The following is a 17220-nucleotide window of genomic DNA, read 5'->3' as shown; positions in this document are numbered from 1 at the left end:
TGTTGTAAAGATGACACTTTTAAGCTTTGGCATAATAAAGGCATTCAGGAAATTGGTAATCTTTTTGAAAATGGGACATTTCTTTCATTTGATCAGCTACAGCAGAAATATGGATTGCCCTCTTCTCATTTATATAGATATTTTACAAATAAGGCATGTATTTACTACCAGTAACGGTTCTCTTCAAGAACCTATGGTATCAAAAATTGATGTAATATAAAAAGATAAGGAACAGATTCAAGAAAATGTTATATCTAACATTTACAACATTTTTGTTGACTGTTCTGGTATAAATACTGATAATTTAAGATGAAAATGGGAACAAGATCTTCATGTGGACATAAAGAGGATTGGTCTAATATTTGTTGCCAAGTTCATAAATGTTCTTAGGCATAAACTAGCTTTATTTAAGATGATGCGTAGGATTTATTACACATCAGAGAAATTGCATAAAATGAACAGTGAGATGTCATTTCTTTGTTGGCATTGTAAGAAACAAAAAGGGACATTTTTCCATATGGTTTGGTCATGTGATGCACTACATAAATTTTGATGTCTCGTTGTTTAGGTATACCTGTCTCATTGTCCCCACGTTTATGTCTTTTGGGAACTAGTGTGTCTGACAAGTGGAATAAATATCCTAGCCTTGTTGTATAAGGTTGTTGTGGAAAGAACCTAAACCCCCAGTATTGGCTCATTGGTGGAATGAGCTCTCAAGCTATTTTACACCTGACATGATTTATTATAAGAATAAAGGCAGATCCTAAGAACTTTTTAAAATTTGTTAATCTCAAATACAATTTGATTTTAAGAATTTTCTAAAGCCAATCTAAGGCATGGTGTTAATACTAAGACTTGTGTGTAATGTGATGTTTTTGTTTCTTTTATTTTATGTCATTTGTTTGACTGGAGGAGTGAATATGTATGACATTTTGTGTATCGTTTATTTATAATCCTCTGGTGTCTCAAAATAAAATAAAAAAATAGATTTAATCACTTGAAAAATTCTGAAGCAGGATTGTTGGGTTCTGTAGTAGGACTCTGAGTACTTATTATAGAGGTATTAGTAAAATATATGTGCCATATTTCCCCAAGAATACCTCACAGTAGTTATACAATCAATCAGGTATCATGCTCCTTTTTTACAGATTAAAGTTAATCTACATACAGTTGCAGGTAAAAGGAAAATGCTTTGTACATGAAGATGTAACATCATCAGATATCTAACTTGCACAGTGCTGGACATGGTCCCTCTTCATGTTTACTTGTATCTTCATGGAGCTAAAATATTGTTATATCATAAGGTCTTCCTCTATGAGGTAGCTTCATTGCCAAAACAACTAGTTTTGGCTGATGGACCAACTCACCTTCATCTAAACCCCTGACTGCCCTAATTCCTGAGCTTTTCCCTATGATTGATCTTTTCTGCTTTATTCAGCTCTAATTAAGACAATCTACAAATCCTTCTTGGCATCTTCTGTCAACCCCAAAGGATATTTATGAGTAAAAATAACTTAGTTTCTGAAATGTTAGATGGAAAGAATCAGTGAATGTCTTTGATTTAGAAAAGAGTGCAAGTTTCTTCCACACCTCATCTAATATGATGCATAATGTAGTGATTCAATAATTTCTCTTTGTGGGTAAGTGTAATTCACGTTTGTGTGGGATCCAACAACCAAAAGTACATAAAGTAAATTTCTGGTACAGTTTTCTGTTAGAGTTTTAGAGGCAAAGTAATTCCCTTGAAACATAGCAGTGGTATTCAAGCCAAGCAAAATGGGTTTGGTTCCCCCCCTCCCTCTTCTTAGCACACAGTGACTGTTTGGGGGTAGGGGAGGAGGGAGGAGTTACTCCCAGAAAAAAAGGAATGCCACATAATAGAAATTGTACGTTAGAATATTTTCTCAGTAATCAGTTAAAGAGGAAAACACATTTATAAAAAAAGTTTGTAAAATTTGTTTTGTTCAGTGTTTATAGGTTCTGAATACATATACATATACAGATGTTGCTGGTAAAGTTAGATGTAAAGGTCTATTTTCATTTCTGCTTTTTATACTATGGGATTTTCATGTCTAATCTGCCCAAAGTTTTCAGTGTTGAACAGGAAAGAGTAGAATTTAAATCAGCCTAAAGTTCAGCTTTCAGTGTGGTTGAGCATCATCTTTGTACAAAGCCGTTTCACCCACAATGTCTGCTAAAATTCCCTTCCCATAAAGTACAGGGTTGTCAGTGCAGCCTCCCATGTATACAGTACCCTTGACAGGCTTCCAGAAGATGGTCATACAGAAAAAAGCAGGCAGTTTTGAGATAGTTTAAACTGCTAAGCCTCAGTTTAGCCGTTTTCTGACATTACCCTGCTGGAATACAATATTCAGGTTTGCTATTCTGTTTGAGTTGCTCATATTTGCAAAGTCCAGATCACTTTCATGCCCAAAACATGGCCATATGCAAGTGTACATCCAAAGTCTTTACAATTTGGAGAACAAAAAAAAAAAAAAAAAAAAAACTCCTGCACAAAAAGTACATTTTTCACCACTCTTTACTGGCCCTCAATTTTGCTGGTATTCTCATTCCCACAAGTTCCTTGTGCTCAAGTCACATGGGCCAACATGAGCCTTACACAGTTTGACAGGAATTGGCACTAGCCTGTGCATAGGGAAGAAAACTATCCTTGTGAACTGGAAAAGCAAACTGAATCAGTGTATCCAGCAGTTTAGAAATATCTTATTAGATTAAATTAGCATAGAGACAATGTCTGCCTCCTCAAAGGATCAATCAGCTGAATTTCTTTCCCTCTGGTCCTCTGTGATCAGCTCCATCACTTAGTGTGTGTGTGGGGGGGGGGGGGGGGGGGGTGTGACCTCATTGCACTGGGGTTTGAGGAGGGGTTAGAGGTCTTTGGTGTCTGCAGGTCTGTGGTGGGCCCCTGAGTGGGGATCTTGGCTGCCTCACTACTGGGGTCACTGGGTTTCAGCCCTGGGGGCGGGCCTTGGGTAGGTCAGTGGTTGGGTTTGCCTTGCAGCGGAGGGGCGAGACCAATGGTGAAGGCTGGGTCGGCGGGTTCTGGCTCTGTGGTGGGCGGCCGCGTCGATGCGGTGTGGTCTTGGTGGGGAATTGGCACTAGCCTGGTGCACGGGGCTGTTCCCTGTCTCTTGGGGGTGGGGGGTGTTGGCCTCTGCCGTGGGGGCTGGGCTGACCTGGATCTGCTGCTGCGGTGAGGAGCATGTCCGTGCCCTGTTGCCTGGTTGTGGCCCCGGGACCAAGATGGTTGGGGATTGTTATGCATGCATGCGCGTGTGTGTGGTATGGATGAAGGAGAGTTGTGGTGCGTGAGAGTAGGGGAGTGTGGTGGTGCAAATGGATGGGGGGGGGGGGGGGGGGGGTGCTGATGCGGCTCACTTTCTGGAGGGAGGCTCGCTTCCCTCTGGTCCTGAATCCCCTTCCCCACCACACACAGGCAGGGTCTTCGGAGGTGTGCATGTTCTGGTGGAGAGAGGCCATCAAGGTGGTTTTGATCATTGCACCCAGTACTGGCCCACCTCCCAGTTTTAATTACACTTAAAAAAAAAAAAAAAAAAAAAAAAAAAGGTGACAACTCATGGACATGTTTTGGGGACAGGCCATGCTGTGTATATGGTGGGCGGGTCACTTAGGCAGTCCCTCTCCCAGCACAGTTGAGTTACTACCCCTCAATTTTAATTGCAACCACCCCCCCTAATCTCCATGTGCATGGCAGGGTCTAGGGAGAATGTAACTATTCAAATGCTTAAACTAGCGTTAAAACTACATTAAACTCAGACCATAACACCTAAGCCATAAAAGACCACACATGCAATTTTCTAGACCTGCTGTCGTCACAGCAGCAGGTCATTGGATCCAATTGAGGATCACATGTGGAGGCATTTCAGCTGCAGCCCATTCAACTTTGCTTGGGTGTGAGAATTTTTAATGCCCATCTTTAAACACCAGATATCAGTTCTTCCACTGCCTTTAAATACAGTATTAGAATCCCAGCATCAATGTTAGTATGGCCAGTAACAGCCCATTTTCTGCAGAAGTACCTTTTCCTCCACCCTCTGAAGTCAGAACCTCTTTACAATCAACTCACTGATGGAAAGAGTTTAAAAGTCTTTTTCTTAAAAGTTTATTGGCTTATGCTAATAGGTCCAAAAGACACCTGTTGGAAACCATAAACATTTGAAACAGCACGTCTTTGACCTGTTGAAGAAAAAAAAAAAAAAATTAAATGTGCACCCACCACAAAACAGGTGGCAACATGCCACGTTACATTCATTTTCACAGTGAAGTGTTTAACATGCATCCTTGTACCTTTCGTCACATTTTCTGGGTTTGTACACTGCCCACTACACACTCCACCAAGGGGATTTTTGGCATCACAGATCACAGCATCACAATGAACGAAGACCTGCAAGAGGAACATTTGTTAATGTGACCTTGACGACAGACCAATGCAGTTCTGCAAGTCAGCGTTACCTGGCTACTCAAGTCATCCTGGCCTTCAGCAAATGCAAACATCTGGACCTCAAACCGCTTAAAATGAGATGGATACTTAACTCTGGCATCAACCCACACAGGATGGAAGACCACCTGGTATGGGTCCACTTTGTTTGGGCACCTGGAGGAAGATTAATTGAGCAGTTTTCCCAAAAAAAAAAAAAAAAAAAAAAAAGTCCAGTTCAGACAAACTCATTGCCTTGTTTACTGAATAGCACATTGTTCAGAAGTTACCCATTGATTATCAGATTCCATCTTGGTTGGGAATTCCTGTCCTCATCCTGTGTTGCCCAGCAGTTCTCCAGCTGGAGTGATAATCGAGGGTTTGTAGACTTCATCAGCTGCACCTCAAAGAACAGTGGCTGTTGCAGATATTTAGCAATGGGGTAATCCTCCAGCCACTGGAACTTACTGTAGGAGTTGTCTAGAGAGATTGAAGCATTTACCACCCAGTTATCACTCATTGACTTTCCCCTCAGGTTAAACCAAGGTTTGCCATCTTACCCAAAGCAAGCCTCATTTCAAGTTGCAGCTGGCCTTTTGAGTTTTCAGCATATGGCTCACTCCTGCGGAGTCTGGTGTTGAAGACTACAGCACGACTTGTGTTTATGTCATAGGAACATGAAATCCTTAACCTGGGGGGAGAAGTCATGAATTTGTATTTAAAGCTGCAATTAAAATTCTTAATCTACAAGTCTGATATTTAGAAAACCCACTTACTCATATTCTGGTTCCTCTGAGCCAGATTCAGCTTTTGCCTTTTCCAGCTCATCTGGCAGTGAGATCTTGTTTTCATACAACATGGCATGGGGCAAAAACTAACAGAAAGATTAGGCATGTAAAAAAGTCTGCTAAATGCCTAGAATAGAATATAGCCACATGATGTGATTCAGCAGCACAGTACCTTCCTTGTAGTGCCACAGGAATTCACAGTGAAGACAAAATAAGCATAGCGATCATCACTGAAGGTGGGGCCACAGGAGGGGTCATTCAGGGTGAGCTGATGGGGGTTCAGACCAGGAACCAATTCCAGTTTCAGAGCCAGCGCAGTCATCGTTCCATTTGGATAACACTCTGCAAGATTGACCAAGTTCTCAATTTGGCTTTGTCAATAACCCGGGGGGGTGCAGGACCCACACAGACACCCCAACTTACCAGTCAGTGTTGTGGGAAAACTGCAGACCACAGAGAAGTCTTTAATGTTACCATTGTTTTCTGGATTACTTAAAACCACATCAAGTCGGCCTGTAATGGATGATGATGCAATAGCCTGAAAGATAAAGTTGTAGTTTCAATAGCTTTAAAAATATACATTGTATAATGATAATCTGCATTACCTCAATGGCAACGTCACGTGATGAAAATGGCACAACAAAGCTAAAATGTGTCCCGTTCTCCATGTAATTGTAATCCTGAGCCACACTTGGGGTCATTAGCTGCTTTCCTATTCTGGTCTGAAAGTTGAAGCCTGGGGTTCCATATTTCACAAGGATATAAAAGTTTTGACGATCACACCCTCCAGTAATAGAAGGTGCAACTGCAAATTGAACAAAGAGGCTTAGGGTCAGTGTTTAGATCCCTTTTGATTGTCTAAAAGTCAGCAAGACTGGATGCATCCTGAGTAATATATTTAAGTACTGACCCATGTCTTTTAAAACCGCTTCCACGTAAGCGGTGTGAGAAAAGGGGACAAACTTATCCAGAATCAGCAAGCCGAAGGTTAGGTGAAGAGCGTAGACAGAGATGCCGTCACCTTGCTGTAGGAAAGAAAAGCCAAATTTGCATTTGAGGGGAGAAGACATGCCCAACAACCTGTCTGAAGTGAGACAGGTGAAAAAGCCTACCGTTTTTGAGACAACAGGATCCACAAAGGGCACTCTTAGAGAAAAGACTTTTGTGCTGCTGTTGGGGGACATTTGCTCAAGAATGTTGAAGCCTCTGGCATTGCAGTCAGCCACCGACAAAACCCCCGAGGGGAAGGTGATGTTTACTAGAACCACGTCGGGTGCAAAATGCCCAAGCACGATTTTAAACATGTGCTCTGCTGGAACTGTATCTGTGGGATAAAGAGAAAATTACTCATTTGCAGTTCATCTAAAGCAGACCGATTTAAACTTACTGTCAAGAAGCTGGGGAGGTCTAGGCACTAAGGGTGTTGCAATGTGAAAGAGCACTTTGTATCTTGTGTGCTCATGAGCAGAGTCTTCAGTCCAGAGCAACTCAACCATGGGCTCAATCACATAGGAGATGTAATACTGATTATGTTGAGCATGACTCTGCAAGACAAAAAGCTCATTAGGCCTTAAAAGCCAATAATTGAGCAAATAAAATTAGTCCTGAATGTTTATTCCACAGCATTAATGGCCAGTAGCATTGTGAACTAGAAGTCTCTGCCCAATATGTTTTAAGTGCAGAGCTGAAAATGTTTAAAAATGCAACTACCATGCAATATTTAAGCCCCTACAGGCCATCTAATGTATTTGACAGTCACCTTAAAATGGCCACCGACAGCACCAACAGGTATTTGAGCAATAATGTAGAGGTCATTGAGCGATAAGGAGTAGTGTCTGGACTGCATCTCAGCCGCACTGAGCCTCTGACCATCAATTCCAAAGTGCACCTCTAACAGATTGAAATGACTGGAGGAAATCATTGGGAGAATTTGCCGGGGAAGGTACCAGGTGATCAGAGTTGAGGTGAAGACGACACTACCTGCACATAAAGACAGTTACATGTAAGGTTCAGTTAGGAAAAGAGGAATCATTTTACACAAGGGGGAGTCCTGAGTGTTAATTCTTACATCAAAGATAAGAAACTTTGCTGTAATATAAAGCTAAAAGTTCAGCCCTTTTCACAGGCTAGTTTGACACATTTGAGTAATTTTGAGATTGAGAGTCTGACCAGGTATTTGGTACAGAATAAGGTTCGATCAGGCTGTCAGAACCACCACATCAAGTCTTTACCATTGGAATAAAAACTCTGTTCTGGAATTATTGTTTAATGCTGTGCACATAAGCCACAAAGTTAAACCCCAACTACACTGGAGATCTGGATGCCATTACCTTCCAGCAGTGGACAAGCAGCCGTTGCATCAATTTGAGTTGCCAACCACTTCTTTTCAAAGATTGTTGAAGTCTTAAAAACCCTCATGGGAACCCTTGCAACCTGTAGGAGGAAGTTAATTTAAACACTCAAGGACGACATCCCAAAAAGTAATGACTGCAACTGTATGAATAAGAGACAGGGGTGTTAATCTGGCACCCTGCATTTGATACTGAATGGAAGTCATTTATCTGCAGCCCAGCTGGATGGCAGAAGGGCTAATGTGTCTTGAAATGTAGAGGAATGCACTCACTTGCTGGATGTATGTTTCCGGCGCCATTATTGGGGATCGTAGAACTAGCCTTGTTGGTGTGTTACTGATCCCATACCCACTTCTCTGAAAGTCAGCTACACTCATTTGCTTTTCTCCAGCTGGCGTATGCAGCACAACAGTTGTAATTATGAATCCTGCATCTATAGGGAGCTTCTGCAAAGTAAAAAAGTGTGACCCATTGAAGGAAATTTTTAAAAAATTGCTGTAGATTACAAAGACCAAAACCTCTGCAGCACGTCGAGAGGTAGGAGGCTTTGAACCAGTCTGTTGGATAGGATGCTCAGGCAGAGTGTAGTCATGGGGAGCAGCCCTTTTCACAGAAACCTAGAGGAGATCAAGTCATGTTTAGTTTTAAGCAGACGCTTCTTCCAATGAAATCAAACGTACCAAACTTGATGGTGACACATGCTGCTCAGGTAGGTAGATAGGAACATTACTGCATTCACTTACCTCCATGTAGTTATGAGTACAGATAACCTCCCTTGAGGCCCAAGCAGCATAGTGGCAGGTTTCAGCTACTTGGTACAACTCATCAGCAGAGTGGCTCCCATGCAGCCGAAAATGCAGTGGAGTTGTGAACGTTTTATCTTCCTACAAAGAAAGAAAAAAATATTGAGGCACTTTAATAAAATTTCCCATCACTTTACCAAATTCTGTTTTTGTTACCAGATTGTGGGCAAAACAATTTTGGAGGGAGACATAAGTCATGATTGTGCCCAGCTTTGTCTTCATGCTGAAGCCACACTGTGATGCCAGCTGCGGTGTAACAGCAACAGCAGTGTTATCTGGAGACAGGAGAAAAGAAGTTTAACACATTTGGAGGAGTGAAGACACAATATATTTAAAGGCAGAAATGTCAACTTACTTATGACAGCAGCGACTTCCAAAACCTTTCCACCAACAGGACCGACATCCACACGCATGACATTCCCCAGACATTTTGTGTCAATACCTAGGATTAAGCAGCGAAGAATGACAAGAGGAATAAAGGAACCATGTTGAGAAATTACATCCAATTAACTAGAGAAAATTAAAACACATACTTAATGCTTTCTTTTGAGCCTCTATATTAGCAACCACCATCAAGAGCAAGAACCACCTGGAAAAGAGAGAAACAATGAATTCTGAAACTGAAAATAAGAAATTACTTTTAAAAAGTTACTTAAAAACTACACACCCCAAGCCAACTAAATGACCCATGGCACAGTAGGTGGCAACCGGTAACCTCAAGAGTTCCTTTTCTTTTATTTTTTTTATTTATTTATTTTTTTTTTTTAATTTTTTTTTTTTTTTTTCACAGCTTCTGATGAAGTCAGTAGTGGAACTGAACTCTGCAGGACTACCCTTTGGCTCCAGTGAAGCAGGTCCAGCCCATGAAGTACTGCCACAAACAGGTGAATCCAATCACAACCTGATGCCAATAATTGAGTGTATTAACTTAGCTGATGCTTCATTTGATGCTAAATCTAAATCTTTAACTGGTGACACTGAATTTCATTCATCATTTCTTATTTTGGTTTCTCTTGTCAACAATGAGTGGCAGAGGTGTGGAAACAACATGAAGACAGAGAAGTTGAAGGAAAGGTTTTTAACTAAATGTGAACTGTGAACCTACAGGCACATATTCAATGCAACATGGGTACAGATATGACCCACAAACCAAGGATAAGAGGATGAAAAACTATTTTTAAAAGTTTTACATGTTTGTCCATATAACCCTCTTTTCCACAAAACCTGGTGTAGAGAAATACTAATATCAGAATAAAAAAAACTGTGCAAAACAATTGAGTCCATCTGACAATCACATATAGTGAAACCAAGACACATCATTTATTTAGTAGTTTACTTTTTAATATATAGCTCCTTTTTTTTTTTTTTTTTTTTTTGCTTTTTTGCCCAGTGAAGCTGTTGTACAAGCAGGTTTGCCTCTGAGCTGCATCAGCTTTTCTTTAAGCAAATCTCTCTACACGATTGGGAACAAAGAAGATGGGTGAATAAATTCACCTTGCAGTTCAATGTGGTGTAAGGAGGCCTGAAAATAATATTCATTTTCACCATACATGGCCACATGAAGGCATTGGTGATTACAAGTTTTTTTTAAAAAAAAGCACAATCTATTTTCTTTTTTTTTTTTTTAATGACTCAAAATAAAGACAATACACAAATGCCTCAAAACGTTTTGTGCATCCAGGACATGATGTTAAGTACTAAACTGAAAAAAAAAAAAAAAAAAAAGAAACAGATGTTTGCCATTTTTTCTTGACAAATGATTTGCAGAATGGGATTTCATTAGATTATTCCTAGTAAAACTTTAAACACAACTTTGAGGTGGAAAAGAAATCACTGCAACAATCTTAGTCTCCATTTTCTTCAAGTCACTTTAATTTATGAAGTAGAAAAATGGCATAAAAGTATACAGTTTTGTCCATGATTGTAAACTTAAACTTAAAATCCCTAGTATATCAATCCCTTTTTGTTGTTTTTGTTTGTTCAAATGTCTTTTTACTCTGTAACTTTATTTTCAATACATGCAAGTCTTTATGATCATTATTATTATGTCATTATTTGTATCCTGCTGCACTATTTCAAATTGCATTAAATAGAAAACTTTTAAAAAAAAAAAAAAAATCTTCCTCCCAGCAGTGCTTCCTCAGAGAGGATTAAAATATCGCACTACTTTTTCCACTGTGCTGACAGATCAGCTGTCTTACCTGCAAATACAAAACAAGATACATGTCTTTAAAACGAGCAACACTTCCACGAAGCTGCAGCCTTGCGGGGACTCAGATTAATGAAAGACGTGGATAAATAGAGACAGCCTATGGGCTGTTTGGGGACATAAAAAGCGCAATACAAATAAAACGACCACAGGAACTGTGGTTCTTTCTCGCGGGGTCTCCGCATCAGCCTCCCCGCCCCTCCTCTCTCCTCCCCTCCCGCCCCTCCGTGTTGCCTGTAAAAGGGAACGAGCTGCCCCCGCGCCGCTGTCCCGCCTTCAGCTCCTCTTGTCCCGTCCGCGGAGCTGCTGCGGCACCGCCGACCTGCCGCCCGCTGCGTTTCAGAAGACTGAGAAAACAAGCCCTCTCGGATAAAAGTTATTTTCATGGAAAGAACGGCTCCAGGAACAGGTGCGTTTGAACTTTATATTTTATTCTCAGTGTACAAACATCTTGGTTTCATCTTCAAGTCAGCAAGTCAGCACGAGGTGGATGTTTAGAAGAGACACTTCAGTCTCTCACAGGATGAACATAAGCAATCTGCAAATGCCTGAAATCAGTCCTTGCATGGTTTGGAGACATGTATGAAATGATATTTAGGTTCAGTTCCGACTTGTTGCCTCCCATTCCCTCTGAGTTTGCCAGTTCACTGTGTAATTTGATTCCTGTGGCAACAGCCTGGGACTTGAGCCCTTCAATAAGTGGCTGCATTTCACGCCTTAGCTTTATCAGCCATCTCCTAAGTGACGTCTATTGATCTTTTAATGTGTTCGATACCAACACTGACATCAAAAATGTATGTCCTGACATCTGTCCATCAAAAATGAACTGGCTTCATTCTAGTTATTATGTCTTTGCATGTATATATCACCAGGATCATGGGGTATGGGCATTTCCTCCACCAGAGTGTGGATGAGGAGGTTCAGGTCCACCTCAATGTGGGAGGGGTACGGCACAAAGTGGATCCGGACATGCTGCTCCGCTTCCCCCACACTCGTCTGGCCCGTCTGCTGCACTGTCAGAGTGAGGCGGCTATCTTGGAGCTGTGCGATGACTACAGCCCAACTGAAAAGGAGTACTACTTTGACAGGAATCCCCGGGTTTTCCTCTGCGTGCTCAACTTCTACCACACGGGACGTATCCACATGATGGAGGAGTTCTGCGTCTTTTCCTTCAGCCAAGAAATTGAGTACTGGGGTATACAGGAGCTGCACCTCAGCTCCTGCTGCAACAACTGGTACCACGAGAGGAAGGAATACATCGAGGACAGAGACTGGGATATCAGGAGCGACGACCAACAGCCCAGCTTGGACTCCTCCTTTGAGGAGCTTTCTGCACTTGATAAAGACCTTGAAAAATTCAAAGGTGCCTGGTGCGCAGAAGTCAGGAGCTACATTTGGCTAAGACTTGAGGATCCGGGTCACTCCACATCCTCAAAGATCATCGCTGTAGCTTCCCTGAGTGTGGTTTTGACCTCTATTGTCGCCATGTGTGTCCATAGCATGCCCCAGTTTCACCACGAGGATAGCAACGAGAGGCCCTTCGACGAGCGTGTCTTCACGATCCTAGAGGAAATATGCATCGCTTGCTTCTCTGCAGAGTTCATCATCAGGCTGATTGTTGCTCCCTCCAGGAGGAAGTTCCTTGGAAACCCCTTGAACATCATCGACGTCGCTTCGATTTTGCCGTTTTACGCCACTTTAGCTCTGGAAACTGCTGACGAGGAGACAGCAGAGGAGAGCGAGGACATAGAAAATGTAGGGAGGGTGGTGCAAGTTCTGCGCCTCATGAGGGTTCTCAGAATCCTCAAACTGGCTCGCCACTCCATCGGACTACGAGCTCTGGGTGCCACCGTGCGCCACAGCTACCACGAGGTGGGTCTTATCATTCTCTTCCTCTCCGTAGGAATCTCCATCTTTTCTGCCCTTATCTACTTTGCAGAGAAGGAAGAGAGACACACAGATTTGGGGACTATCCCTTCGGGTTGGTGGTGGGCCATGATCACTATGACCACAGTGGGTTATGGCGACACATGCCCAGTGACACCGGCAGGGAAGATAGTGGCCACCTTATGCATCATTTGTGGCCTGTTATTGGTGGCTCTGCCCATTACTATCATATTTAATAAGTTTTCAAAGTATTATCAAAGAAACAAGGCGATGGAGGGACAGGGTATCACCAAGCCCGAAAGGAAAGACCCAGAACTCCCTTATTATAACATCAGAGACTTGTTCGCAGGAAGCGTTTATCCCTTCATTGGAAGCATCGCCTTCAGGAATAGTGAGAGCAGCGGCGAGGATGATACAGATGCCTCTAGTCTCCAGGACATCGAGGTGTACCATAATGACACTTGTGAAAATGGGCCGACAAAATGAGATCCCTGCCAAGTACTGTATCGCTCCCTTTCTGACAGGAAGTCTCTCCGTGCCTCAGAGGGCAGAGCGCTTCCTCGCTGGCCTTGCCTTCCCGCGTCGTCTTCCTTCTGCCGTCTGACAGAGAAATATGTTGGCCAAGACTTTTTATTTATTTATTTATTTGTGAAATATACAGTGTCGCTAAAACCAGAAAATCTAAAGGGAATTATCTGAACCTTGCTTGGAGGTTTGAAAGCCCATTTTCTGCTTGAGAAAACTGCAGTGATGCATGTAGGAGGCCATAATGTTAATGTTTTTGAAAGTAATGTCCTTTATCGATTTGTCTGCTTGCTGAAAGTTCAAATTGAGAGTTTGCCAGATGCAAGAGGCTCGACTGACAACACTGTTTGATGTCGTAAAATCCTTCTGCAAACCTCCGAGCGGATTGATGTTACACAGCCTGCATGACCCAATATAAATGCATTTTGAAAGCCAGTAATAAAAGCGGATGCTAATGACCATGAAATATTGTTTATGCTGATGAAGAGAGGTTGTAAACCTCTTTCTGTGAAAAGCACAGGTTGTTATTAACACTGTTTCAAAGCTATTTTGGCATGTTGAAGGATGAATTGTGGAGTTGAAATAAAAGTCAGAAAAATATGGTTTTGTGGCAATATGTTTTAAAGAAAATTTTGATCATATATAATGAAAAAAATGTGACTTTTGCACTATTTGTAGCAACTAAGCCAAAAATGACTCAAGAGCCTGAGTCAACATGCTTCACTTCTCAGGTAAAAAACATAAAATGCATATACATTTTTCAACTAGTCACCCTTTTCTCTTCCTCATTGTATTGATTTTCTGTCCCCTGCTATCATTTCCACTTGCATGAGCCGCTGCACTACAAAAACAAGTGCAGATATAATAATTTCTCTGCAGGTGTCCTCAGTGTCCTCGTGTAGTTGATGTTACCTGGACCATTTATTTTCTGACTGAATCTGAAGCTCAGTTGTTTTTTTGTTTTTTTTACTTCAGGCTGAATGTGAAGGCAGTTCAGTGGATACAGCTTGCTGAAATAACCAGAAATGATCATCAGTGCAGAGGTTGTTTTCAGACACGCAGTACGTCCTTCGTGGTGGATGAGTTAAGAGATAAACACAGTTACTCAGGCTGTTCATTAGCTTTTGTAAATGAGTTTCGATCCTTGGCCTTCCTGTGTCAGGTGTGCATCGCTTTGCAGATTAGCATACTGCTTCATCCACATTTTCTGCTCGTTGGTTTTACCAGTTGCTTTTCATTTTAATGACGGACAAATAACCGGTACTGACACCCACTGATCATGTGTAAACAACATGCGTTTTTACGCAGATGATAATGATCAATAATCACGTGAAGATAAGGTGGGTAAATGGTGCAGCTTTTCACTTGGTTCATAGCCTCAGTTAGCATTTTCATTACAGATATATTTATTGATCAGTTTTACAACTGAAGCACCCACCATGTGGCTTTTGAGACTTTTAGCCCTTGTCAGTGTGTGTTTTGTTGGAAGTCCATTTTGATAGACAAACTGCTGCCAAACCAAGACCATAGTTTCTAAAGTTTCCAGATCCATCACTGGTTTATGATTGCCATTTTCAAAGACAACAGCCAAAACACTAAACCCAAGGTTTTAAAACATCAATCAAATCAGTTGACCAATGGCTGATTTTATAGAGGCAACATGGTCTATAGTTGCTAAGTAAATATATGCACCCTCAAGTCATTCACTGCAGAATATTGTTTAGGAGTTATTACAATTTGGGGTCTATAAAACATGGTGTTACTGTCTAGATTTACTCATTTAAAAAAAAAAAAGAAGAAGAAACGGTGTTTGTTGTAGGTAAATAAGACACTTTACTAATTTTCAAATGTTTTTTGCAACAAACTGAAAAGGAGAAAACATTTGTTAAAAAGCAATATTTACTTGAATACAAGGTTTGATTAATTGTTTTAGTTTCTAAATATTCTAAATTGCATCAATATTTGGTGACAGGATTATTTGCTACAGTGACATCATTGTAGATGCATATCATGATTTATTACTACTGCAACACTGCCTCAGTGACTAATCCTGTTAGAATTAATAGGCCTTATCAAACTTACTTGGATAAAAAATACAAATTTGACATTGTGAATAAAAGACTGAACGCTGATATAAGTCAGGAACTTACTGCAGGAGTTGCATATGAGAATGCACCTGCAGATAAAAGTGCTTTCCTTGCCGTGAGTCTGTTTAGCGGCTTCGGGTTATGGATGAACAAAGTGGATTTCAGCATTGTGTCATGTTGATACCAGCATAAAGCATGTACTTATTGTGGTTATTCCATGAGATACACCTTTACCTACATTATTTTCCACAGCAGTCAATGTCTCTAATCTTCCTTCCAAAAGATTTGGTTTTTGGTTATACAGCTGAGCTGGTATGTTGTTTCCCTTTTAGGTTGTCCTCTAAAGGGGGTCGCCACAGCGAATCATCGCACAGTTGAACTTTTGGCACGCGTTTTACACCGGATGCCCTTCATGAAACAACCCTCTGCATTTATCTGGGCCTTAGAGAACAATTATGTCCCCCTTGGGATTGGAGCTGTGTAAGGGAACAGGACTCAAACCGCAGCCTGTCAGGTCACCCCATACATCTGGGCTTGCATGAGCATAACACAAAATAACTGAAATTATTACAAACATTTATTTTGTTAATTTTGCATTTACATCTTGCAACTTATTCCTACACATATTTGGCTTTACAGTACTTAAACTGACCCACGTGTCAACCATTACGTTAGTCTACATGAAAATTATGTACAGAAAAAATAAAACTCATATTACGTCTGGACTCATTTATTCATTCATTCATTATCAGAACCACTTAGTCCGATTAAGGGTCGCGGGGAAGCTGGAGCCTATCCCAGCAGTCTTTGGGCAAAAGGCAGGCACCTTGGACAGCTCGCCGGTCCATCGCAGGGCCACTTCTGGACTCATTAAAGCTAAATGTTTCTCCCTTATTGAGAAAAATAAATTGGATGGCAGTAAAAGGGATGACATAGCTAATAATGATGCTAGTTACTGCTCAAAGGGGAAAATTCCTTACAAGAAGCACTTGAAAACGTGCTTCATCCAGATGACCTCTGCAGTCGAGTGTGAACTGTGGAGTGTCTCAGCCACACCGGCAGGTATATTTAACCTTTTATTTAACCTTCCACACAAAAAAAAGCCTTTTTCTCCATCTTAGTTGTGTTTGGAAATTATACTTCATTGATCAGGGTGTTGTGAAAATAAATTTGTAAAGTGCAATTACCTGTAAAGGTCACGCTGAGTGTGTTCAGCAGAAATGCCACAGCTGCAAAAATGAACACACGTGTTTCAAACGTCCCCTTTAGGCTTTATTTATGTTATTTTTCGCTTGTTTAAATTGAGTCGCCTTCTTTAACGCCATCGCTGGAGTGAAGCTGCTTAGGACAATTCTTCTACTGGGCAAAATGAAATCTTAACAGAAGCTGATTGGATGTGGTGGAGCATTAAACCACCAGTATAAAAGGTGTCACTGAACGATCGGATTCCTGTCAGAAACTCTGGGATCACTCTCATGAGAGGGAAGTAAAAACGAATCAATACGCTTTATTTAAGCTGCCTTTTTCTCTCCCATTTAGATTTATATTTGTAATCACTAAAAAGCATTTTCATGGTAATTTGATGTGAGACGTGTATGCGTGGACAAGAGACGGTGGTGTTTCCCCGCTTGCAGTGCAGTCTCGAGGGGGAAACCGTTGCTGCTGTATCAGCTGGACATTAATGTAACAAGTAACGGCAGCAAATGGTGGAAAATGCAGAAGAATAGCAGGTTTTTTATGCTTCTCCATCTGTGCCTAATCCACTTCAAATGTTTCAGGAGAAAACATAAATCTTTCCTTGAAAAGACATTTGTCTTTAGGTAAGGCACATGAACTTTTGTGTTACATAAAGCCTCAGGGCCTGTGCAGACGTTTGCCACTGAACCTCACACAAAAGGTCAATGCATGCAGTATGAATGTGAATGAGGCAGGTTTCAGGTGTGTTGGAGGATTTTAGTGAGCACACTGCCTACAGTCCAGGAAGTAGACTGCAACACAAGCACTAAATCTAAGAAATGTTGACAGCAGTGATGTAAAATGTAGAGTATATTGCAATCAGGCCGTCCTTCTGACAAGGACATTAAGTAGTTAGACCCATCTTTTGTCAACAT

The 17220-nt window shown here is 41.3% G+C and overlaps 1 protein-coding gene across 1 annotated transcript; it reads left to right on the top strand.

Annotated features, from left to right (window-relative positions):
* Window positions 1–10975: 10975 nt before the first annotated feature.
* LOC306767322 (delayed-rectifier potassium channel regulatory subunit KCNS3-like) lies at window positions 10976–12983 on the top strand (the record flags this gene model as incomplete). Its single annotated transcript, XM_079255253.1, has 2 exons — window positions 10976–11019; window positions 11483–12983. Exon 2 carries the CDS (start codon window positions 11487–11489, stop codon window positions 12981–12983), a length of 1497 nt encoding a protein of 498 aa, XP_079111379.1. The 5' UTR covers window positions 10976–11019; window positions 11483–11486.
* Between the last annotated feature and the right edge of the window lie 4237 nt (window positions 12984–17220).

This window comes from Telmatherina bonti, assembly GCF_933228915.1.
Source record: "Telmatherina bonti genome assembly, chromosome: 16".
Lineage (NCBI taxonomy): Eukaryota > Metazoa > Chordata > Actinopteri > Atheriniformes > Telmatherinidae > Telmatherina > Telmatherina bonti.
The sequence above is the reverse complement of the archived record's forward strand: the minus strand, read 5'-3'. Positions and strand labels throughout refer to the sequence as shown.